This window comes from Girardinichthys multiradiatus, chromosome 3, assembly GCF_021462225.1.
Source record: "Girardinichthys multiradiatus isolate DD_20200921_A chromosome 3, DD_fGirMul_XY1, whole genome shotgun sequence".
Lineage (NCBI taxonomy): Eukaryota > Metazoa > Chordata > Actinopteri > Cyprinodontiformes > Goodeidae > Girardinichthys > Girardinichthys multiradiatus.
Genome location: NC_061796.1, coordinates 49,084,257 through 49,109,017, shown reverse-complemented (window position 1 = coordinate 49,109,017; position 24,761 = coordinate 49,084,257). Strand labels below are relative to the sequence as shown.

General features: G+C 42.6%; 1 protein-coding gene across 1 annotated transcript; it reads right to left on the bottom strand.

Annotated features, from left to right (window-relative positions):
* Positions 1 to 3: 3 nt before the first annotated feature.
* On the bottom strand, positions 4 to 18,213 carry pnp4b (purine nucleoside phosphorylase 4b). The gene is made up of 7 exons (XM_047360329.1): positions 18,137 to 18,213; positions 17,608 to 17,780; positions 15,824 to 15,927; positions 1,614 to 1,789; positions 1,355 to 1,545; positions 423 to 502; positions 4 to 344 (listed from the first exon to the last, which is right to left on the bottom strand). The coding sequence occupies exons 1-7, from the start codon at positions 18,157 to 18,159 to the stop codon at positions 207 to 209; spliced, it is 885 nt and encodes a 294-aa protein (XP_047216285.1). The 5' UTR covers positions 18,160 to 18,213; the 3' UTR covers positions 4 to 206.
* Between the last annotated feature and the right edge of the window lie 6,548 nt (positions 18,214 to 24,761).

The following is a 24,761-nucleotide window of genomic DNA, read 5'->3' as shown; positions in this document are numbered from 1 at the left end:
TGATTTTCATTCACTGAAAAACGTTTAATGTTTGATTGCCACACTCACAGAGACCTCTAGATCAGAACCTGACAAGAACCAGCTTACATGCTCGAACATTTGTGATCCACCACAACACCTTCCAACCCAGCAGAACGAAACTGGTGAACCCAACAAGAACCAGCTGATCCTGGCCCTGTCATAGATGTCCGTGTCTCAGGTGTGAGTCAGTGCGTGTTGATGTTCTGCTGACAGCGGCCAATCAACGTGGTGACAAGTTTCTGCAGAAGCTCCGCCCTCATCTTGCAGATCTCCAGAACCTCATTGTGGTTCACCTTTTCTTCATGGCTGTAGTCCAGAGACACCTGTGGAGCGACAGGTGAACACGTTACAGACGTGTGTCAGATAGGAAAACAGAACCACTCTGCATTTGGTTTACAGACCTTGTTGGTGACGAGGGTCAGACCCAGAACTCTGAGTCCACAGTGTTTGGCCACAGTCACCTCAGGAACCATGCTCATGCCTGGAGGACGCATGGAACATGAGACATCAGAGAACACACAGAACAAAGTGGCGAGCCAACGGCGCGTAGTGACCTCGAACACAACAGTTCTGACCTTACATGCACATTAAACTGCTTCCTTCCAGTACCTTGAAAATGTTCTTGCTGGATTCTACGTTGGCCACCACAACCTGTTATCCCACACTGATAGTGGACACGACTCTTTAAAATATCAGTGTATTTATGGACCTGAAGTGTTGCTCAAGAGGGGTGTGGTCTGAGTACATGTCAGAATGTCTGTTATATGAAAGTTGTGTAGATCTGTGAAATGACCTGTTTTTAATTCCTCACGATGACGATGCGTGAAGCTTTGAAAGGGAAAACCACTTCAGCAGGAGACGGAATATCGTTAGTCATGCTTTACATCTCTGGGTTTTTCTCGGTTTAAACTGGGTCATATAAAGAAATAGATTCTGCTTTTCTGACCGATTTCAGTTGTGATTAATGTTTTGGTCTAATTTTTGAAATGGGGCACAACACGATCCAGACCTCATTAAAGGTGGTTTTCTAGCAGACAAACATTTAGGATCAAGGGTTGTTTTCATGCAACACAGAACATCATCCACTGCAGGAGAACCAAGAACCAGAAAACCACTGGATGCAAAGAGTAATCAGAAACCATGGATCACTATGGGACCCTTTCAACATAAAGACATCAGCCAAAGACATGGACCAGGTCAAAGAATAATCAAATCAGCTTCAGAACTATGTTCCTCATGTCTATCTGATCCCCCCATCTGTCTCAGTTTCTCTCCCTTGTCCCTCCATCTTGTCCATGTCCTTATCTCTCCTTCTGTACTGTGTCTGTCTTACCCACAGAGTCGCAGCCCAGCGTCAGCAGCATTCTGGCCTCAGCGATGGTCTCAAAGTTGGGTCCGCTCACCATACAGTAGACTCCGGTTCTGATGAAGTCGCTGCAGCCAAGCTCAGAACTGACATCCAGAGCCAGAGTCCTCAGGTCTTTGCTGTATGCGTCTGACATGCAGGGAAACCTGATCCCAAACCTGGACAGAGGACAGGTTTAGGATGAAGGAAGTGGTTCTTCTGGTTCTGGTTTGTGTCCTTTTCTCACCGCTCATCATTGGGTCCACACAGAGGGTGCTGTCCAGCAAACCCCGGTAGGTTAATGTGGTCTTTAATGATCATGATGTCTCCGACCTTAAAGTCCGGGCAGATTCCTCCAGAGGCGTTTGTCACCAACACGGACTCCACTCCCATCAGCTTGAAGATCCTAACAGGGAAGGTGACCTGAGACAGGTGAACAGAGACGTTAACATCTCAGACCAAGAATCAGAACCAGAAGACACTGCTGACTGTAGAGAGAAAGCTCTGCAGGCCTGACTGCCTCAGTTAAGGTCAGAGGTCGTGATTCAATGGTAAGAAAAAGAGACTGCACAAAATTGGCCTCCATAAAAGAGTTCCAGAACCACTGCTGACCCAAAAGAACACAAATGCCCGTCTCACATTTAACAAAAACATCTTGATGATCTCAAAGACCTTTTGGAAAAATATTCTGTGGACTGAAGAGCTGGTGATGCTGCTTGGGCCCAGCAGAAGTTTTACAAATATTCATTCAACTGATATTTACATTGAATAGTTTTTATTGTGTTGAAAAAATTAATATTTCAGTTTACTACTTTACTTGGTATCTACGACCTTCTCCTGGAAGGTGTGGTAAGGCGTGTTCGTCACTTCCTGTTCTCACTGTTGGTGAATTGTTTGGTGTGTGATCTGATTTCTCTCTACTGTGATATCTTGTTATAATACATAAACACGTTAAAACACTTACTTTCTGTTGCTGCATTTAACATTTGGGGACTCTCCGTGTTTTACACAGTTTTTCTAGTAGTGGTAAAGGGTTGCTAGCTTAGCTTTAGCTCCATCATGGCTACCTGTTCTGCTGTTTCTCTCTCTGAGTCTTCTCCTCTCTCCTTCTCTCTGTATCAGATGTTCAGTTACTCCTCTGCCTCCTTTAGTGATAATTGGACGTGTAATAAATGTAGCATTTTTGTAGCTTTGGAGGCGAGGGTGTCAGAATTGGAGGCCCGGCTCCGCGCTGTTGAAAATCCAGCAGATAGCCGAGGCCCCTTAGCCAGCGCTGAGCCATCGAGGGTAGCTCCCCGTAGCAGTCCTCCAGCAGAGCCCGTGCAGCCGGGGCCTCAGGCCGGCTGGGTGATGGTACGTAGAAAGTATAGTCCTAGATCCCAGCCCACAGGTCACCACCAACCCGTCTGCGTTTCTAACAGATTTTCCCCGCTCAGCAACACACCCGCTGAGAAACCAACTCTGGTCATTGGCAGCTCCATAGTCAGAAACGTGGCACTAGAGACACCAGCGACCATAGTCAAATGTCTGCCAGGGGCCAGAAAAGGCAGCATCAAATCCTACCTGAAACTGCTGACTAAGGATCAGCATAAATACAGTAATATTGTTATTCACGCTGGCAGTAAGACACCTAGTTACGTCAATCGGAGGCCACCAAAGTTAGTGTTGCTTCGGTGTGTAATTTTGCCAAAATAATGTCGGGCTCCGTCATTTTCTCTGGTCCCCTCCCTGATCTGACCAGTGACGACATGTTTAGCCGCATGCTGTCATTCAACAGCTGGCTGTCTAGATGGTGTCCAGAAAACAATGTGGGTTACATTGATAACTGGTGAACATTTTGGGGAAAACCTGGTCTGATCCGGAGAGACGGCATCCATCCCACTTTGGATGGAGCTGCTCTTCTTTCTAGGAATCTGGCCGAATTTATGAGTTCTCCAAAACTCTGACAACCCAGGGTTCAGACCAGGAAGCAGGGTCGTAGTTTAACACTCCTCTCTGCAGCTTCTGTACTGCTACCCAGCCATTACCCTATTAAGACAGTGTCTCGCCCACGGCCAAAACTGAATAGATTAAAAAATAATCTAAAAGGAGGAAATCAGGAAAATCTCATAAAAATAAACACAACTCAGACTGAAAAGAAAAATAAAACAATTAAATGTGGCTTACTGAACATAAGATCTCTCTCTTCAAAGACTTTGCTAGTTAGTGACCTGATTTGCGACAATCAGATTGATTTATTTTGCCTCACAGAAACCTGGCTGCAGCAAGAGGATTATGTTACTATAAATGAGTCAACTCCTACTAATTATTTAAATTTTCACATTCCTCAAAATACTGGGCAAGGAGGAGGAGTAGCAACCATCTTTCAGTCTGATTTATTGATTAGTCCCAGACCAATCAATAGCTACAACTCTTTTGAATATTTAATCCTTAGTTTTCCTCATCCAAATTGTAAACCAATAAAACCACTTCTGTTTGTTGTTTGGTACCCTCCACCAGGCCCTAATAAGGTTATTATAGTGGGGGATTTTAACATTCATGTTGACCCTGAAAGTGATAGCCTAAATATAGGGTTTAATGCTAAATAAGCAACTTTAAAGTTTATTTAAAGGTGATAAAAGGTTAAAGGCCTTGAAGGTTAAAGTCCTAATTGCTGGGCGTGGCGTCCTCACTTATTAATTGACGAATTAATAAAGATAAGCTAGGTTGAAGTCCTGTGTTTTGGCAAAACACAAATAATTACAAGTTAAAAAACATGTGACTGATTCAGTCAGAAATTTATGAAGGGTTAGAGTCCCATCTAGTGGTCACACGGAGGAATTACACAAGCGACTGGGAGTGCAGTCGAATTTAAATCTTTGAACAATCATTCTGAAAATGGAACATTTGTAGTGCAGGGCTTGGACATTCCAGCTGATAAAGGTGGATCTTTCAGCGGATGTTCCAGCTCATCCATGTCAGTAGCTGCAGGTTCCTTCTATGATGCAGAAAAGAGAGCATTTCAGGACAGAGAGGTAAGAGAAAGACAAGAACAGCAACAACGAGGCATAAGTAAAACAAACCCCTTCTACTCGCCTCCACAGCCATCCTCCCAGCCGGCCTCTCTACTTTCAGAGGCTGGGGCACGGGAACCATTCGGGGCACCCGGCCCAGGCTCTGGCTTACAAGGAGCAGGGACTGATCCGGAAGGTTCAGTGGCTTTAATGCTAAGTGGATCCTGGAGGCCAAATAGGGTTTTGTGTCTCAATTCTTTTCTCACACCCACACCTTGTTACACCTCTACCCCAGCTGTAGAGCTGCAGGTAAGCAGGCACAGCATGCCACAGGAAACTGGAAAGACAGAGCAGATCCGCAGCAAAACCATCCTGAGGACGGATCCCCAATACGCAGTCACACAGTTGGACAGTTAAGGGAACATTTACCCCGCAAAGCTGCAGCTAAACCAGAAGGCTTTAGTTATGCCCCAAAAACCAATTACCCCCTTTTACAGCAACAAGGCTCTGGAGCCCCCTGTAGGTATAAACCTTTCTCTCTGGGTGACATTACGGCTCTCTGCGACAAACTGCCCCCCATAACTGAAGGAGCAGCAGTGTGGCTTCAGACTTTAGACACCCTGACGGCAGGCACCACGCTAGCATTGGGAGATTATAGAGCAGTGGCAGGACGGTGCATACCACACCACACATGTAGAGAGATTGAGACTGCTGCTTACACCTCAGGAGCCCCGGATTCTGACCTCTTCACCCAGCATGTCCACTGGCTAGGTGATGCATTGAGAACAGCATACCTAGTAACCTGGGGGCACACCATCCCCAAGTTTGAATGGGACCCTAAAATTAACCCCAGGGAATACCTGGATCAGTGTAAATCCATGTGGTAAACTCAGACAGGAACTAACCCAGCTAATGAGGGGGCACAGCGAGACTGGTTCAGAGATGCTGTCCTTAAAGGACTACCCATCAGGTGAAGGCCAGTATGGACGACAATCCTGACATGTTTGGAGCGGACACTGGAACTTGGGATCGCCATCTGATCCATCACCTGTCCAAAATAAGAGAGGAACATAAGAAAGATGAGGAGGAACTTAAGACCCTGCAGACCCAATTGTTAAAAATGCAGTTAGCCGAAGCAAAGCAGAAAGCAGGAGACAAGAAGAAAGACAACAAAACTCCCAAAATAATGTATGAAGGTGCGGTTTCTCAGGGCCCCCAGACTCCTCCATTTCCTGGTCATCAGGACACGATTGCACCGAGGTCTGCAACCTCTGGTCCTTATCATGCCCAACCAGGCCGGTTCAGGGGCAGAGGCGGGCCAAGGGGCCGTGGATTCCGTGGAGGACCACCAAGGCGATGGGAGGGTGCTGACGCTTGCTACCACTGTGAGGAGCAGGGTCATTGGAGCCGAGAATGTCCGTACAAGGCATATGGGCGTGGGTATGGACCCAGAGGAGGCCCAGGGCGACGCCCGTATCGAGGATGGGGTGGTCCACCACGTGGAGGTCAACATCAGCAACCTTCACTTCAGCTGCCAGCCTGGGATGAACCCAGCTTTGGGCCAGACCACTACTGAGGGCCCCCACAGAACCCCCCGGACAGAGGGACTGAGGACCCCTTACTGTCCGTGACGGTGTATGGACAAACTCTTCCTTTTTTGGTGGACACTGGGGCCACATGTTCAACTTTTCAACGAGCCCCTCCTACCACCCTCTCCACCATTATTAATGTGATGATACCCTGCTTCATTGTTGTCATGAGCTTTTTATTCTGGATGCTTTCCATAATCGCATTAAATAATAACATTTTTATCTTTTTCCAAAAGAATTTGTAAAAATTTGCAGTTATACCATCAGATCCAGGAGCTTTATCCGATGCTACAATTTTAATAACACAGTCAAATTCTTCTATATGGAAATCTTCTTCACAAATATTTCTAAATGTAGTATCTATGGTAGGAATAACATTTTCAATTTTTCTAAAAAAATGATACTGTGTCTTATTTGGAGTATGAAGATGTAAAAAGAGTGCTATAAAATTCCCTAATTTCTTCTGATATACGTTTTATGTTTGTACGTTCCTCACCATTAATTATGAGATAGTTAATTGAATTTTTTTCCTGCCTTTGTTTCTCTAACCTGAAAAAATATGAAGTATTTTTTTCTCCGTCTTCCATCCATCTGGCTCTTGAGCGTATATATGCTCCCCGTGCTTTATTTTGATAATGTTGATCCAGTTCAGACTGTAAAATGTTAATATTGGTTCTGTCTTCCTCACTCCAATCTGATTTATGATAATATGAAAATAATTCTGTGATTAAGTTTGTTGCTTTCAGTTTTTGTTTTTATCATTTTTTACTATATGAAATAGAGAACTTTCTTACGGTAAATTAAAAAAATTCCCATTTTTGTATTGCTGTAACTAAATTAGCGTCATTTTTAACATCTTCAATTATTTTATTAATGTTTTCACAATATTGATCATTTTTCAGTAAGTTAGAATTACTGAACCTCTCCCCAACCCGAAGGCCATGGTACTCGACCGGAAAAGGGTGGCTTGTCCTCTTCAGGTTGGAGGGGAGTTCCTGCTTCAAGTGGAGGAGTTCAAGTATCTCGGGGTCTTGTTCACGAGTGAGGGAAGAATGGAGCGGGAGATCGACAGAAGGATCGGTGCGGCTGCCACAGTAATGGGGGCGCTGTGCCGGTCCATTGTGGTGAAGAGAGAGCTGAGCCGAAAAGCGAAGCTCTCGATTTACCGGTCGGTCTACGTTCCTACCCTCACCTATGGCCATGAACTTTGGGTCATGACCGAAAGAACGAGATCCCGGATACAAGCGGCTGAAATGAGCTTCCTCCGTAGGGTGGCCGGGCACTCCCTTAGAGATAGGGTGAGGAGCTCGGAGTAGAGCCGCTGCTCCTCCACATTGAGAGGAGCCAGTTGAGGTGGCTCTGGTATCTATACCGGATGCCTCCTGGACGCCTTCCTCGGGAGGTGTTCCAGGCACGTCCCACCAGGAGGAGGCCCAGGACACGCTGGAGGGACTATGTCTCTCAGCTGGCCTGGGAACGCCTTGGGCTCCCACTGGAGGAACTGGAGGAGGTGTCTGGAGAGAGGGACGTCTGGGCGTCTCTGCTGAGTCTGCTGCCCCCGCGACCCAGTCCTGGATAAGCGGAAGACGACGAACGAAGAATTACATTTCCAGTAACCCTTGATTTTATTTTTAGAATTTTTTTTTGTAACTCGTAGGTTTATCGCACAATGATCACTTAAAGGGCTGCAAGAGATGTTGGCTTCAGTAATGTGTTCCAGTATGGAGTCGGTAACCAACCAGTAATCGATTCTTGATCTTGACATTCCATTTGGTTTAATCCAACTGACATTATAATTAAAGTTTTTCTCCAGACATCAATTAGTTTATTTGTATTTAAAAATTCCTCCAATATTGGATTCAAAGTCACCTGAAAATACTTTGATGGACATCGGTCCATCCATTCATTCGGTGTTAAATTAAAGTCTCCTCCAACGACAACATGTTCAGTGGAATAATTCTGCTGAAGTTTCTTAATAATTGTTGTGATCTGATGTAATAACAGTCTTTTTTTGATCAATATTATATTCATAAACATTAATTGTAATAATCAGATTATTGTCAATATCTAACACACATTGCTGCTCAGTGTCCATCTTTATCTGATTCTTGAAAAAATAAGAACATCTATTAAAGCAAATTGCTATTCCTGCACAGCGATTTGTTCCATGACTAAAAATAATCTTATCACCCCATTGTTGAGTTCAAAATTTCACATCTGTTGATTCCGAGTGTGTCTCTTGAAGAAAAGTACAGTTGGCCTTTTGACCTTTGCAAAATAAAAACACTGCTTTATGCTTAACAGTCTTTGAGCCCTATCACATTGAAAGAAAAAAAGAGAATATCAGTTTTTAAAACAAATCCTGACTGAATTGTGAACAATAACAGAAGAACACTTTAATAGAAGAACAAAATTAACAAAGAATAAACCTCAAGTCCTAGGTGTAGCTATCTCCAGTCAGAAATTAAGGTGAAGCGTACTGATGTTTTATAAAGTTCCTTTAATGTGATCCGTGTCTTCACAAAACAACGTAAAAGCTAGAAAAAGAAAATAAGACAAGGCTCGTAACCACAGGGGTCTGAATGACTAGTTAACATCACAGATCAACATGTCCTACAAATTTGTTTGAACAGCAAATAAAATAAAACCAACAACTCATACCTTGTTCCCAATCTGACCTGGAAGCTAAATGGAAGGACAATCATTTATATTGGAGTTGACAACAGCAATTAAACTCCAGTAAGGAAGATATTTTTACCAAGTAATGGCGGACCGGTAAACCAGAGAAAAGAAACTGAGCTAACTTCCGCCGAAGACCTTCAAAATAAAGCATAATAAATAACACTAACAAATGTAACCCAAAAAACAAGAGAATTAACTATTTGCTATTAATTTGTCACCCTTATTTCTGTACTGGCCATTTTAGTTTACTTATCCTTATAAAAGATTTTAATAGTAGTTTGTTACACTAGGAGATAGAGTATAAACACTTGAGAAGAGTCCCCTGAACAGTTCCATGAATCAAATTTCTCCACTATTAATATTCAAACAACCCTATTATACTGCTAACACTTAAACCTGAAATACGCTTTCCTTCGATGTAGGCGAAGCCTTACCCTCCTTCCATGCCTTCTCAATTCTTGGCCATAGCACCTGCCTGGATTTCCAGTCCTCCTGGGTTAGATCCTCCGCAAGCTGAATCCCTTCTTCTTTACAGATCCTTGATGACTTAGTTTACTTTCACACCTCATCTCTTACACTTCTTTTGGCAAAGACGATTAATATCTGTCTGTGATAGTTTTCTGCTGGTCTCCCCACTCTATGAACTACATCAATGGCATCCTCCATCTTATCAGCCTGATCAGGTAAAATTCTGCTTAGCAGCTGCACAACTTCCATTTTGAGGTCTTCTTTAACTTTTTCTTTTTTACCTTCGTTTGTATCTTTCTTGGCTCCTCAAATGCTCCTGCATTTCCTCCTTTTCCTTTTGAAGACATTCTACTTGTGCTTCTACGTTTCTAACTTTGTTCTTGCACTCTTTAATATCTTCTGAGTTGATCTGTACTGTTTTAGCAATTGTAGCTAGCATGGCTCTGTGCTGCTGTAGCTGGGTGCTAATATCATCCAACCGGTTATCAACCCGTTTTCCTAGAGCTTCTAAAGCACCAAGTATGGATCCGACTGCTTCCTCAGGAACTGTCTCGTCGCTATTACCTTTAACTTTCTTTTCCATTTGTCCTTTTTCAGGAGTATTTGTCGGCGTGATGGTCTCTCTGTCTCGTTTGCTGTTAACATTAGCATTAGCCACCTCAATTGACATAGCATAGTTGTGCCCAGAGTCTTCTAATTGATGACAGCGTGGGTTTAAAGAGTACTTTTATTGATATTTGGGCTTCCTTTTGTTGACTTATGTTTATATTTTGAAGTCTAACAAATATATTTATAGTGGAGAGTCTTTATTTTTCTCTTAACATCGAGACTCATGCAGGAGATTCGAGTAACGCAACTGCTTAGCACGCCATTAACCTGGAACATGTCAGGATTCCTACTTAATCTGGAAAAATAGCCTACTGTTGTATAAAAAGACACTTCACCAAGCTAGAACAGCTTATTTCTCATCATTAATAGAAGAGAACAAGAATAATCATAGGTTTCTCTTTAGTACAGTTGCTAAACTTACACAGAGTCATAGCTCTGTTGAGCCATCCATTCCCTTAGCTCTCAGTAGTCATGACTTTATGGGATTCTTCTTAAATAAAATAGATTCTATTAAAAATAAAATCTTTGACATACTCCTGAAGATGATTACTTCATCTTCAGCAAGTGAGACAACATTGGAAATAACTGCAGAACCTGATCTGTGTTTGGACTGTTTTGATCCTGTGGAGCTTCCTGAGTTATCAGAAATATTAGCTTCATCTAAACCTTCAACTTGTATGTTAGACCCAATCCCAACCAAATTATTTAAGGAAGTGTTCCCTCTGATTACCAGCCCCATTTTAGACATGATTAATCTATCTTTAGTAAATGGATCAGAACCACAGGCTTTTAAGTTAGCTGTAATTAAACCTTTACTTAAGAAACCTTCGCTTTATCGAGATGATTTAATAAATTACAGACCTATATCCAATCTTCCATTCTTATCTAAAATTCTTGAGAAAATAGTTGCTAATCAAATGTGTGAACATTTATACAGCAATGATCTGTTTGAAGAGTTTCAGTCAGGTTTCAGAGCTCATCATAGCACTGAAACAGCTCTGCTGAAAGTCACTAATGATATTCTTATGGCCTCAGATAACGGACTTGTGTCTGTTCTGGTTCTGTTAGATCTCAGTGCTGCATTTGATCCAGTCAATCATAATATTCTCTTAAAAAGGCTGGAATATGCTGTAGGGATCAGGGGAACAGCGCTAGGCTGGTTTAAATCTTATCTGTCTGACAGATTCCAGTTTGTTCATGTAAATGATAAATCACCTTTAAACTCCAGGGTTAATTGTGGAGTACCACAGGGTTCAGTACTTGGGCCAATTCTCTTTACTATATATATGCTTCCAATAGTTAAAATTATCAGGCAGCATAGAATATATTTTCACTGTTACGCTGATGATACTCAGCTTTACTTATCCATAAATCCTGATGAGCCCAACCAGTTAGATAGACTACAAGCATGTCTTGAAGAAATAAAAACTTGGATGACGTTAAATGTTTTGCTTCTAAATTCAGACAAGACAGAAGTTGTCGTCTTTGAACCGGAGTCTTTAAAAAACGTAACCTGGATGGCATTAAATTGACCTCTGGTAATAAAGTAAAAAACCTTGGTGTTAACTTTGACAAGGACATGTCATTTAAATCCCATATTAAACAGGTTTCTAGGATTTCCTTCTTTCACCTCCAGAACATTGCCAGAATTAGAAATATCCTGTCCAGGAGTGATGCTGAAAAACTAGTCCATGCATTTGTTACTTCAAGGCTGGACTATTGTAATTCTTTACTATCAGGATGTCCACAAAATGCAGTTAAAAGCCTTCAACTGATTCAAAATGCTGCAGCAAGAGTTCTGATAAAAATTAAAAAGAGAGATCATATTTCTCCTATTTTAGCTTCTCTTCATTGGCTCCCTGTTAAATCCAGAATATAATTTAAAATTCTCCTCCTCACATATAAAGCCCTTAATGATCTAGCTCCATCATACATCAGAGATCTGATTGGTCCATATGTTCCTAACAGAGCACTTCGTTCTCAGACTGCAGGTTTACTGGTGGTTCCTAGAGTCTCTAGAAGTAGAATGGGAGGCAGATCCTTTAGTTATCAGGCTCCTCTCCTGTGGAACCAGCTCCCAGTTTTAGTCCGTGAGGCAGACACCCTGTCTACTTTTAAGGCTAGGCTTAAAACTTTCCTCCAATCTTGTATTATTTGCTGTTATTTCAGTTTTTAACTTTGTTCTCTCTCTTTTCTCTTCCTAGAAGCTACACCTGGCCTGACTCTGTGTCTACCTGTGACACCTTTTTGGAGGGGGGCATCGTCCAAGCTTCTGCTGGCAACAACTTAATGCTCACCTTCTACCGATGATCCACATAGACCTGTCTTTTACTGTTTAACCCTTTCTCTCTCCTAGACATGGCTACTGACTGAGCTTCTACTGTGACTAACTCTATGTTCTCTCTTTCAGACTCTAACCTTGAAAACTGGTTCAGAGTTTATCTGTTTTTCTTTCTAGATGAAACGACTAAAGGAGCTACAGGGGTTGAACAATGAAAGTGAAACACCACTCATTTTAGTGTGGGAGGTTTAATGGCTAAATTGGACCAGCCTGGTAGCCAGTCTTCATTGATTGCACATTGCACCAGTAAGAGCAGAGTGTGAAGGTTCAATTAGCAGGGTAAGAGCACAGTTTTACTCAAAATATTGAAATGCACACAACATTATGGGTGACATACCAGAGTTCAAAAGAGGACAAATTGTTGGTGCACGTCTTGCTGGTTCATCTGTGACCAAGACAGCAAGTCTTTGTGATGTATCAAGAGCCACGGTATCCAGGGTAATGTCAGCATACCACCAAGAAGGACGAACCACATCCAACAGGATTAACTGTGGACGCAAGAGGAAGCTGTCTGAAAGGGATGTTCGGGTGCTAACCCGGATTGTATCCAAAAAACATACGGCTGCCCAAATCACGGCAGAATTAAATGTGCACCTCAAATCTCCTGTTTCCACCAGAACTGTCCGTCAGGAGCTCCACAGGGTCAATATACACGGCCGGGCTGCTATAGCCAAACCTTTGGTCACTCATGCCAATGCCAAACGTCGGTTTCAATGGTGCAAGGAGCACAAATCTTGGGCTGTGGACAATGTGAAACATGTATTGTTCTCTGATGAGTCCACCTTTACTGTTTTCCCCACATCCAGGAGAGTTACGGTGTGGAGAAGCCCCAAAGAAGCGTACCACCCAGACTGTTGCATGCCCAGAGTGAAGCATGGGGGTGGATCAGTGATGGTTTGGGCTGCCATATCATGGCATTCCCTTGGCCCAATACTTGTGCTAGATGGGCGCGTCACTGCCAAGGACTACCGAACCATTCTTGAGGACCATGTGCATCCAATGGTTCAAACATTGTATCCTGAAGGTGGTGCCATGTATCAGGATGACAATGCACCAATACACACAGCAAGACTGGTGAAAGATTGGTATGATGAAGATAAAAGTGAAGTTGAACATCTCCCATGGCCTGCACAGTCACCAGATCTAAATATTATTGAGTCACTTTGGGGTGTTTTGGAGGAGCGAGTCAGGAAACGTTTTCCTCCACCAGTATCACGTAGTGACATGGCCACTATCCTGCAAGAAGAATGGCTTAAAAGCCCTCTGACCACTGTGCAGGACTTGTATATGTCATTACCAAGATGAATTGATGCTGTATTGGCTGCAAAAGGAGGCCCTACACCATACTAATAAATTATTGTGGTCTAAAACCAGGTGTTTCAGTTTCATTGTCCAACCCCTGTACAGGTCCTTCTCAAAATATTAGCATATTGTGATAAAGTTAATTATTTTCCATAATGTCATGATGAAAATTTAACATTCATATATTTTAGATTCATTGCACACTAACTGAAATATTTCAGGTCTTTTATTGTCTTAATACGGATGATTTTGGCATACAGCTCATGAAAACCCAAAATTCCTATCTCACAAAATTAGCATATTTCATCCGACCAATAAAAGAAAAGTGTTTTTAATGCAAAAAACGTCAACCTTCAAATAATCATGTACAGTTATGCACTCAATACTTGGTCGGGAATCCTTTTGCAGAAATGACTGCTTCAATGCGGCGTGGCATGGAGGCAATCAGCATGTGGCACTGCTGAGGTCTTATGGAGGCCCAGGATGCTTCGATAGCGGCCTTTAGCTCATCCAGAGTGTTGGGTCTTGAGTCTCTCAACGTTCTCTTCACAATATCCCACAGATTGTCTATGGGGTTCAGGTCAGGAGAGTTGGCAGGCCAATTGAGCACAGTGATACCATGGTCAGTAAACCATTTACCAGTGGTTTTGGCACTGTGAGCAGGTGCCAGGTCGTGCTGAAAAATGAAATCTTCATCTCCATAAAGCTTTTCAACAGATGGAAGCATGAAGTGCTCCAAAATCTCCTGATAGCTAGCTGCATTGACCCTGCCCTTGATAAAACACAGTGGACCAACACCAGCAGCTGACACGGCACCCCAGACCATCACTGACTGTGGGTACTTGACACTGGACTTCTGGCATTTTGGCATTTCCTTCTCCCCAGTCTTCCTCCAGACTCTGGCACCTTGATTTCCGAATGACATGCAGAATTTGCTTTCATCCGAAAAAAGTACTTTGGACCACTGAGCAACAGTCCAGTGCTGCTTCTCTGTAGCCCAGGTCAGGCGCTTCTGCCGCTGTTTCTGGTTCAAAAGTAGCTTGACCTGGGGAATACGGCACCTGTAGCCCATTTCCTGCACACGCCTGTGCACGGTGGCTCTGGATGTTTCTACTCCAGACTCAGTCCACTGCTTCCACAGGTCCCCCAAGGTCTGGAATCGGCCCTTCTCCACAATCTTCCTCAGGGTCCGGTCACCTCTTCTCGTTGTGCAGCGTTTTCTGCCACACTTTTTCCTTCCCACAGACTTCCCACTGAGGTGCCTTGATACAGCACTCTGGGAACAGCCTATTCGTTCAGAAATGTCTTTCTGTGTCTTACCCTCTTGCTTGAGGGTGTCAATAGTGGCCTTCTGGACAGCAGTCAGGTCGGCAGTCTTACCAATGATTGGGGTTTTGAGTGATGAACCAGGCTGGGAGTTTTAAAGGCCTCAGGAATCTTTTGCAGGTGTTTAGAGTTAACTCGTTGATTCAGATGATTAGGTTCATAGCTCGTTTAGAGACCCTTTTAATGATATGCTAATTTTGTGAGATAGGAATTTTGGGTTTTCATGAGCTGTATGCCAAAATCATCCGTATTAAGACAATAAAAGACCTGAAATATTTCAGTTAGTGTGCAATGAATCTAAAATATATGAATGTTACATTTTCATCATTACATTATGGAAAATAATTAACTTTATTACAATATGCTAATATTTTGAGAAGGACTTGTACATCCATTAACATTTACTTTTCCTTCCCATAGAAAGTACTCCTGGATCAGTGCTTCTTTGTTCTCTTTGTGTCTCTGCTCTGTTCTCTCTAACCCCCAGTCGGTCGTGGCAGATGGCCGCTCACACTGAGCCTGGTTCTGGTTCTGCTGGAGGTTTCTTCCTGTTAAAAGGGAGTTTTTCCTCTCCACTGTCGGTACATGCATGCTCAGTATGAGGGATTGCTGCTAAGTCAACACCAGTGACTGTCCACTGTCTCTACATGCTCATCCAGGAGGAGTGAATGCTGCAAGTCACTGACTGGATGCAATCTGCTGGGTTTCCTTAGATAGAAAAACTTTTTATCCAATTTGAATAAATAACAAACTTTGACTAAACTGTTCAATAGTTACGATTAATTGGAATGTATGAACCTGACTGTTGTGAAGAACCTTGAGACAACATGTGTTTTGAATTGGGGCTATATAAATAAACTGAATTGAATTGAACTTCTCTAGATGCATGTCAGAACTAGTGTCTTTGTTCAGGTCCAGATCTTCAACATCAACTGTGATATCATGATGATGTCTGAACTCTGTGTGGAAGTTCTAACCTGCCTGGATGTTCTGATAACACACAGCATCCATCACAGCAGGAGAGTCGAAACTGGTCCTGAGAGACTTAAATCTAAAGAATGGTGTCCTCTCTGGCTTACCATCCTTTTCACAATCTTTCTGATGTTTCTGTCCCAGTGCATGCTGGGTAGAGGTGAAGAGGACCCACCTGACAGAGCGAGTAACCTTCGTACAGATGGAAGTGACCCTTCATGAAGACACAGGGGGTTTCATCGATTGTCCCAAACACCAGGCAGCCTTCATGACCTGGAACTGGAGAACAAAAAGACAGCTGTTACCATGGCTACAGCTCAGTAAGCCCAAACCACAGCTGTCACCATCATCTCTGTAGACCAGCCACTGCATCCAGGATGACACCTGAAAAGGTTTTAGAGAAAGACAGATCAGAACCATGGTAAGTTCTCTGGACATCAGCCTGTCTGCTGTTGACAGAGAAGCAATGGACATATTTCCTGTGGATATGTCTTCTCACAGGTAAGTTGAAGGGAGAGGGACTATTATGGTCACCAAACAGACTAACTCCAACCTGACTCCAGCAGGATTTTATGCTAGTCATCTGGCCCACTCCCCCAGGAAAACTCTTCAACAACGGAGCACCTTTGAAGAAGGTAAGGAGCTTCGGGTTCCTTAGTGTCCAAAGTCAGAAAAAACAGAAAGTGCTCCACAAATACAGATTCTGTGCTGTTTGCAGGAAAGCAGCTGAGGAGGTTTAAAGGCTCCCCTGTGGTCCTACAACCCTTCTACTCACAGCTGAGAAGGCACTCCAGACTGGGAGCATCAGCTCCAGGTTCAGGAACATCCAAAATGCTGATTGGAGCAGCTGGTAGCTGATCTCCAGGACATTTCCATCCAACACTGCACAGGTTTTATTGTTGTTCTTCACAGTCCGTTTAGCTGGTGGCTAGCAGGCATCTCTACACCCATCCGTTGTAACAGCAAAAATGGAAACAATAAAAATAACAAAAATGCATGCTCAGTATGAGGGATTGCTGCAAAGTCAACACCAGTGACTGTCCACTGTCTCTACATGCTCATCCAGGAGGAGTGAATGCTGCAAGTCACTGACTGGATGCAATCTGCTGGGTTTCCTTAGATGGAAAAACTTTTTATCCAATTTGAATAAATAACTGAATCTAACTGTTGTGAAGTGCCTTGAGACAACATGTGTTGTGAATTGGCGCTATATAAATAAACTGAATTGAATTGTTCTGTCCCACCCCCCGTCATTTCTGTCCAATGGGAGCAACGATAGTCACACGCGAAGTGGAAGTTTCATGGTTTGGCAATGCCTTATTGCAGCAGGACCTGGTCAAGTCACCATCATAGAGTCCACCGTGAACTCTACCGTGCATCAGAAGGTGCTTGAGAAAAATGTGAGACCATCTAGAAAAATCCTTAAAACAGGAAGCAGAAGTGGAACCTGCAACATGATGTTGACCCAAAGCAGTGATCAAAGAAATGGAAAGTTCTGGACCAAGTGACTTGAAATGGGTTGAACATGCCAGAAACCCCTTAAACAGCTAGGAATGAAAAGTGGGACAAACGTTTCTCAGACTAATATCAGAGATGGTAGATGGAGACAAGAGACAACTTTCTGAAGGTATTTCAACCAAAGGGGGTAAGAATAGACATTGGGGGTTGGGTGTCCTAACTTTTCTCTCAGCTAAAATATAATTTTTTTAAACTTTTGTTTGATAAGTAAAACAAGGTTCATGTTTGGTGTTTAAGAAGAATTAAATGACAGACATTGATATGTGAACATTTATTTACAAAGAACTGAATATTTCATGAGATATCTTAATGTGTACGTGAGTGTAAGGAGGAGATTGATTTCCTGAATCAGAACCTCCTCTCAAACTGTTTCCTGCTGCTGACCTAAAAAAACATCTGCACCATTACATACAATTACACCAGGTGAAATCACCTACTCACCTGTACTGACGGGGAAATTCGGGATGTCCTGGTACCTGAAGGTCTGTTTGTTAGTAGCTCCTTCAGCCAGTAGCCCAAGTCCTGATCCACAGATTACGGCCACCTTGGGTCGATGCCGGGTCTGGTTCAGTAGCCATTCAGTGGTCAGCTTGTAGTCCTCAAAGGAGCAGCAGCTGGATCCAAGTTAGACAAACAGAATCAGGTACTCTCTGCAGTTAGATCAAACTGGAGTCTAACAGAAGTGTAGAAATAAAAAGCAGACGCAGTTGAGTGAAGATCATCAGCTTCACTGGAACTCTAAGACAAGCTGCTGACAGCTTCACATCTGTTACCTGCCCATGGACGACCCCATGACCAAACTCAGACACTCACCTGTTCAGTCTGGACCAACTATTCTATAGAAGAACTATAGAGAAACACAGTGTTTACTGGGAAACAACCAGTTAGAACCTGTGAATAAACCAGCAGCGGATCTGAAGACAGAGTGAAGGAGACAGGAGGTTAAGAGTGAGGGGGACGAGTATCTCACCAGGAGCTTCCTTTAGTCTGCATCGTTGGGCTGCAGATATACAAGAAGAAGAAGAGCAACAAGATGAGGAGGAGGATCAGAGCATTCTCTCCTCTGATTGGCTGATTCATACACCACAAACATTCTCAGGTTCATTGACTCAATGTGACTACGACCTTTAAAATCTACAGTTTGCTTAACTTGAACAGTCAATCAGGTGAAGCCAGGTGATTAAGAGAGATACCGGTCCCACAGCAGATGGTTTTGGTCCTTAACCATTAGCTAGACCTCCTCTGATACAAAGTCTAGAGCTAGAATCCTGGTAATCCACTAAGAAGTCTGCAGATTCCTTAGTATCAGTCCGTCCAATCAACAAAGCCCAGCTGAGCGTGCTCTGTGGGCCAAACCAAACAGAATCACTGATCAATAACAGTTGTCTGATTCTGTAGATTCTGGGCTGCAGTTACAGAACAAAACGGACTCAACAAAACCCACTGCTTAAGTTAAATTATTGTTTTAGACCACTTTACAATTTAGATCATTTTAAATTTTAGCAATGAAAATGTTCAAAAAAATCACATTTTTGTTTTGTTTTAATGTTCCAAATCTTTTAAGTTATTAGTTTTTTATGGTAGTTTTGGACTTTGAATTCATTTTTTAAATCAGTGATTGAGGATCTTATCACTTGACCCTGTGGACTCTGTCCTTCCAGCTCTTTGTTCTGCTGTTTTTGACCAGTTTCAAACAGAACCCCTCGGTGTACTGACCGCCTCAGTAAACTAGTACCTACCTCACAGACTGTCTCTCAGTTAGCTTCTCTGCCTAGCTGCCAAACCTCCCCTCTGTATGTCTTACAGACTGGCCATCCTTCCACCCACCAACCTTTCCATCAACTCATCTGGAATTAAAGACGAGGCAAAGGTTCTTTAGAACCATCCTCAGGCTGCAGGGTCATCCAGCCCAGATAAATTCAACCATCTGTCCGGTGCGTCAGTTCTATGGTTCTGCTCTATGTGCGTTTAGTTTTGTGAAGAACTTGGTAAATTTTGTTTCCATCCACTCAGTTCTTTGAGTGGATGGAAACTCACTCTGTTGGTCTAACTATGATCTATTAACTCTGAACTGAGTAAAAAACAATTTAAAAAAAATCTGAGTGAAAGAAGGTGGAGGAGGAGGTGATATTATTTTTTTATTTTTTTTTCTAAAGGATTTTGATGCTTTTATAATCAAACTTCAAAGAAGGACAAGTTGACGACAGCTAATCAGCACAAAATGCCTCCCTTCACCACAGAGGACTTCAACAAACATTTACAGAAATTGTCTGTTTTGGAGATGAAAATCCATGGACTAGAAGTGAATGTGGAGTTGAATATGAGGTACAACGATGATTCAACTCTACCTGTGATCCCAAGCAGTGACAGCCAGCTCAACAACTCAGCCGTCAATCAGAACACTGAGAATAAACCTACCAGCAGACCCCCCTGGCATGTTTTAGGGGCATGCCCAAAAAAATCAAGGTGGACGACTCACTGGAAGATCTCAGCAATTTAAGAAATTAGAATGGCCAGAATTACAGAGAAATGTCCCCATTTCCCCTGGGAAAAGGAGACTTTGACAGCGAGCTGCTGTCACAACAACTGATAGGAGTGAGACAGCTGGAAATGATGGAGTTCTCCTCCAGAACAGATTTGCTCCACTACAGAATGAAAACCAGGAAAATGATCCATCTTCTGAGAACAATAAAAGGTTTGAGAACAACCTTCATTCTAAACAGTTTTCTCCTAAGCTGCCAGAGAAAAAGTACCCCACCAGACCAAGAACCCTAATAGTGGGCAACACAGCTGTGGATGGGATTAAAAACTTCTGCAACAAGAAAAACACAGAAGTTCGGCTTGGTACCAGTAACGTGGTGTCTGATATCTCAGAGAATATTCTTGCAATCACAGAAAAGCGCCCGTCTCTAGAAAACCTTATTATACATTGTGGAGCCATGGATGACGTAGCTAAGAAAAAATCAGAAGGATTGAAGGAGGATTTCACTCGTCTTCTGAATATTGTTGGAGGTCTCAATATCAAGGTGTTTCTCAGCAGACCCTTTGCACAGATTTTCTGTGGAGATGAGGTTTTTTCCAGACTTCTGATGATTAATAAGTGGTTGAATAAAACATGTGCCACCACACCTGTGAACTTCATCGACAACTTTAATATTTTTTGGGAAAAAAGACAAATCTTCAAGCAAGATGGTTTCTGTTTGAACAACCCAGGAGCCAGACGTCCAACATCTAATCTCTTCTATTCAGTAAATAATCCACCAGCAGCTTCAACCTTCAGCAGAGAACATGGAGTATCAACAACAATGATAACGCTGCCTCCAACAGCTCCAGCAGAAACAATCAGCCAGTTGGCTGAGAAAGAGAGGTCATCACAAAAGGTCTCCCCGTCGAAATCCACAGGAGAAGTGGACCCCCCCATTATACCCCCTTCAAACCCAGACCCCGACCCAGAACGCACAGAACTCTCCCATCTCCCCACTGAGCCCAGTTCTTGCTTTTCTGGATTCTGATAACATGGAAGGAGCTCTTAAAATTGGGACCCAAATGGTTCTGACATCTTCTCCATTCAACACCCCCCGTGGCCGAGGACCTGCTACTAAACCAACATCTTCCAAATGCCACAGACCTCCACCACCTCCTAATCTATCTCCTCCTAATCAGGACCTTCAAATCACTTCTCTGTGATACAGTCTGGACTCCAGTGGTAACTCTATCAGAAATGATCATCTCCAGGAAAAACTTGGGCCCCTAATAGGAGATAGTTGTAAAATCTCTGTGCTTATACGTGACAAAGAACAAAGCTAAAAGGATAAGAGACAGTAATAAACAATCAATGAAAGCCATAAACTGTCAGGTACAACCAGACACAGAGTTAATATCAGCAACTAAGTCATATAAACTGGCTTTATTGAAGATTAGATCTCTATCAGGAAAATCATTTTTAATCAATGACTTCATTACTGACCACGATCTTGATGTTCTGTTTTTAACAGAAACATGGTTACATGAATTTAATGAAGCTCCCATTCTGATAGAGTCGACGCCTCCAAACTACTATTGTCTTTGTGAGAGCAGACAGCAAAGAAAAGGTGGAGGGGCCACTTTGTTTAAAGATTTATTAGAGTGTAAAAAAGTATTTCTGGGCAAATTTGACTCTTTTGAATATTTGGCTCTCCAGGTAAAGAACCCGGTCTGAACCATGTTCTTGAATATTTCCAGGCCTCCTAAGTCCAAAACAAACTTTATCAATGATTTTAATGAGCTTTTATCTGTGATATGTGTTGATTATGACTGTTTAATTATTGTGGGAGACTTCAACATTCACATGGACAATCCTGAAGACAGAAGTCCAATAGATCTATGTGACACTCTTAGAAATGTTGGTTTGACTCAACATGTTAAACAGAAAACGCACAAACAGGGACATATTTTGGACTTTATCATCACTAAGGGTCTAAACATTTCCAAGGTGTCTGTAACTGATGTTGCTCTATCTGACCACTTTTCTGTTAGTTTTGAAAGCATCATCTGCAATGACTCAGTTTGTCAAAGAGACATGATAAGAAAACACATCTTTAAGGACGGTGCTGCTGAAACCTTTAACCAGATTTACTCTTCTACCTCCACTTTGACCTGTAACACTGTAGATGAGCTGGTAGAAAACTTTCATTCTAAAATCTCAGACATCATTGATTCAATTGCTCCAATTAAAGTGAAAGTTGTTTCTGGGAAGAAAATGTCTCCATGGAGAAGTGCTCCACCAGTCAGAAGTGAATAAAAGGAGTGTTGAAAAGCTGAACGCAGGTGGAGAAAGACTGGACTCCAGGTTCACTATATTATCTATAAAGAGAGACTATACAGATATAACCTACAACTGAAAAATGCAAGAGAATCTTTCTTTTCTGAGATCATCAGTAAAAACATTAACAATGCTGGTGCATTATTTGCCACGATCGACAGGTTAACAAACCCTCCTTTAACTGTAGCATCTGAACTCCACTCTACCAGGACCTGCAATGAATTTGTTAACTTCTTCACTGAAAAAACCCAAAAGATCAGAGAGGCAGTCAGAACATCCACATCAACTCCAGGACCAATGTTGTCTCCAACTAGAACTGATTTTGACAAAATTTCCCAGTTTCACCAAATAAACTACAAAAACCTAGCAGAAATCGTACAGCAACTAAGCTCTTCTTCCTGCTGTCTCGATGTTTTACCCACAGCTTTCATTAAGAAAGTTTTGCCTGTAATAACATCTGATTTAACACAAATAATAAACACGTCCCTTTTATCAGGTGTTTTCCTCCAGGCCCTGAAAACAGTAATTATCAAACCTCTATTGAAAAAGAGCAACTTGGACAAGCTGCTACTACAGAACTACAGGCCTATATCAAACCTCCCCTTCATCAGTAAAATTATTGAAAAAGCTGCGTTTCAACAGTTAAACAACTTCCTAACAACGACCAACCGCTTCGATGTCTTCCAGTCAGGCTTCCTGCTCACCACAGTACAGAGACTGCTCTTGTCAAGGTGTTCAATGACATCCGTATAAATGCAGACTGTGGAAGAACCACAGTGCTGGTATTATTGGACCTTAGTGCAGCATTCGACACTGTTGATCACTCCATTTTATTAGAGCGCCTGGAAAACTGGGTCGGCCTTTCTGGTACAGCACTCAACTGGTTTAAATCCTACTTGAAGGACAGGGACTTTTTTGTGTCAGTAGGTAACTTTACATCAGAGACCAGAAAAATCACATGTGGCGTTCCCCAAGGGTCCATCTTAGGGCCCCTCCTTTTCAATATCTACATGCTCCCCCTAACTCAGATTTTAATAAACAACAACGTAAGTTATCATAACTATGCAGACGACACACAGCTATACGTTACGATGTCACCAGGTGACCATGAACCCATTCAAGTGCTGGGTAAATGCTTAGAAGAAATCAATGCATGGATGGGCCTAAATTTTCTTCAGCTGAATCAAAACAAAACTGAAGTAATAATCTTTGGACCAAAGGAAGAGCGTTTAAAAGTTATCACACAGCTTCAGTTAATACAGCTAGAAACCAGCAGTCAGGCTGGAAACCTGGGTGTAGTGATGAACTCAGACCTGAACCTTCAGAGGAACATAAAGACAGTAACAATGTCGACCTTCTATCACCTAAAGAACATCTCCAGGATTAAAGGACTAATGTCTCAGCAGGACCTTGAAAAACTAATTCATGCGTTCATCTTTAGTAGAATTGATTACTGCAACGGTGTCTTCACAGGTCTGCCTAAAAAGTGGATCAGACAGCTGCAGTTGATCCAGAACGCTGCTGCCCGCGTCCTCACTAGAACTAAGAAAGTGGAGCACATCGGCCCGGTTCTAAAGTCCCTACACTGGCTCCCTGTAGCTCAGAGAATAGACTTTAAAATACTTCTGTTACTCTATAAATCACTGAATGGTTTAGCACCAAAATACATTACAGACTTGTTGTCAGTGGATCAACCACCCAGACCTCTCAGGTCTTCTGGCTCAAATCTACTCTGCAGAACCAGAACCAGAACCAAACATGGAGAAGCAGCTTTTAGTTCTTATGCTCCACTAATCTGAATAAACTCCCAGAAAACTGGAAAAGCACCGAAACCCTAAGTTGTTTTAAATCAAGATTAAAAGCGTATTTGTTTAGAGCGGCCTTTGACTGGACCATCTAAACATTATTAGTTAAGTTTTCAGTCGTTTTCTTATCTATCATTCTATTGTCTTTATTTTTTTAAGTTACCTCTGATGTTTGATTGTCTGTATCATTGTAATGTTTTTCCTTATGTACAGCGCCTTGATGCCTTGTTGCTGAAAATGGTTGTATAAATAAACTGGACTTGACATGTGTTACCTGGAATCTATAGAGGAAGACAAGTATAGGAGTGGACGAGGAAGAGCAGTGAGGAGGACATGGATCAGACTGAAATAAGGACAAACATTCCCCCTAAAGAACCTGAAACAGTGTGTCCCTCTGCAGCTCCAACCCTTCATCAGTCAGGCCAGGGTGTGTGTGTTAATGAGGGAGAAGCCGTGTGTCACTGTGGGAACCTTCTGCAGAAATTCAGCTCACTGGTTACCATAGAAACTGGGTTTTTATTATAGCAACAGTGCATTGTGCAGTGTTTTATTTTTAACATCAGTAGCTCCACTTCTGGTCAGGTTGAAATCTGTGAGGTCAGATGGTGGTTTTGTTCATGCTTCAACATGTCAGTCTCATGTGCAAGGCATGTTTTATCGCTCCATGACATCATATGTGATCCATGTTTCCATGTGACACCATGATGCTCAGGCTTCTCTAGAAGTGTCCAGATGCTGGGAGGAAGGAGAACCAACAGGATCAAGAAGATCCTCAGGATCAGGGAGTGGGTGTCCTTCCACCATGATGTTCCTGGAAAACCTCCAAAGGGAGGAATCCTGATCAGATGAACCACCTCAGCTGATTTCTTTCCATGTGAAGGAGCAGCACCTCTATGCCGAGCTCCTGATAGATGATGGAGCTCCTCTCCTAAGAGCCTCATTCCAGCTGGTTGGATTCAGGATCTGGACCAAAGTACATTCCCACTCCA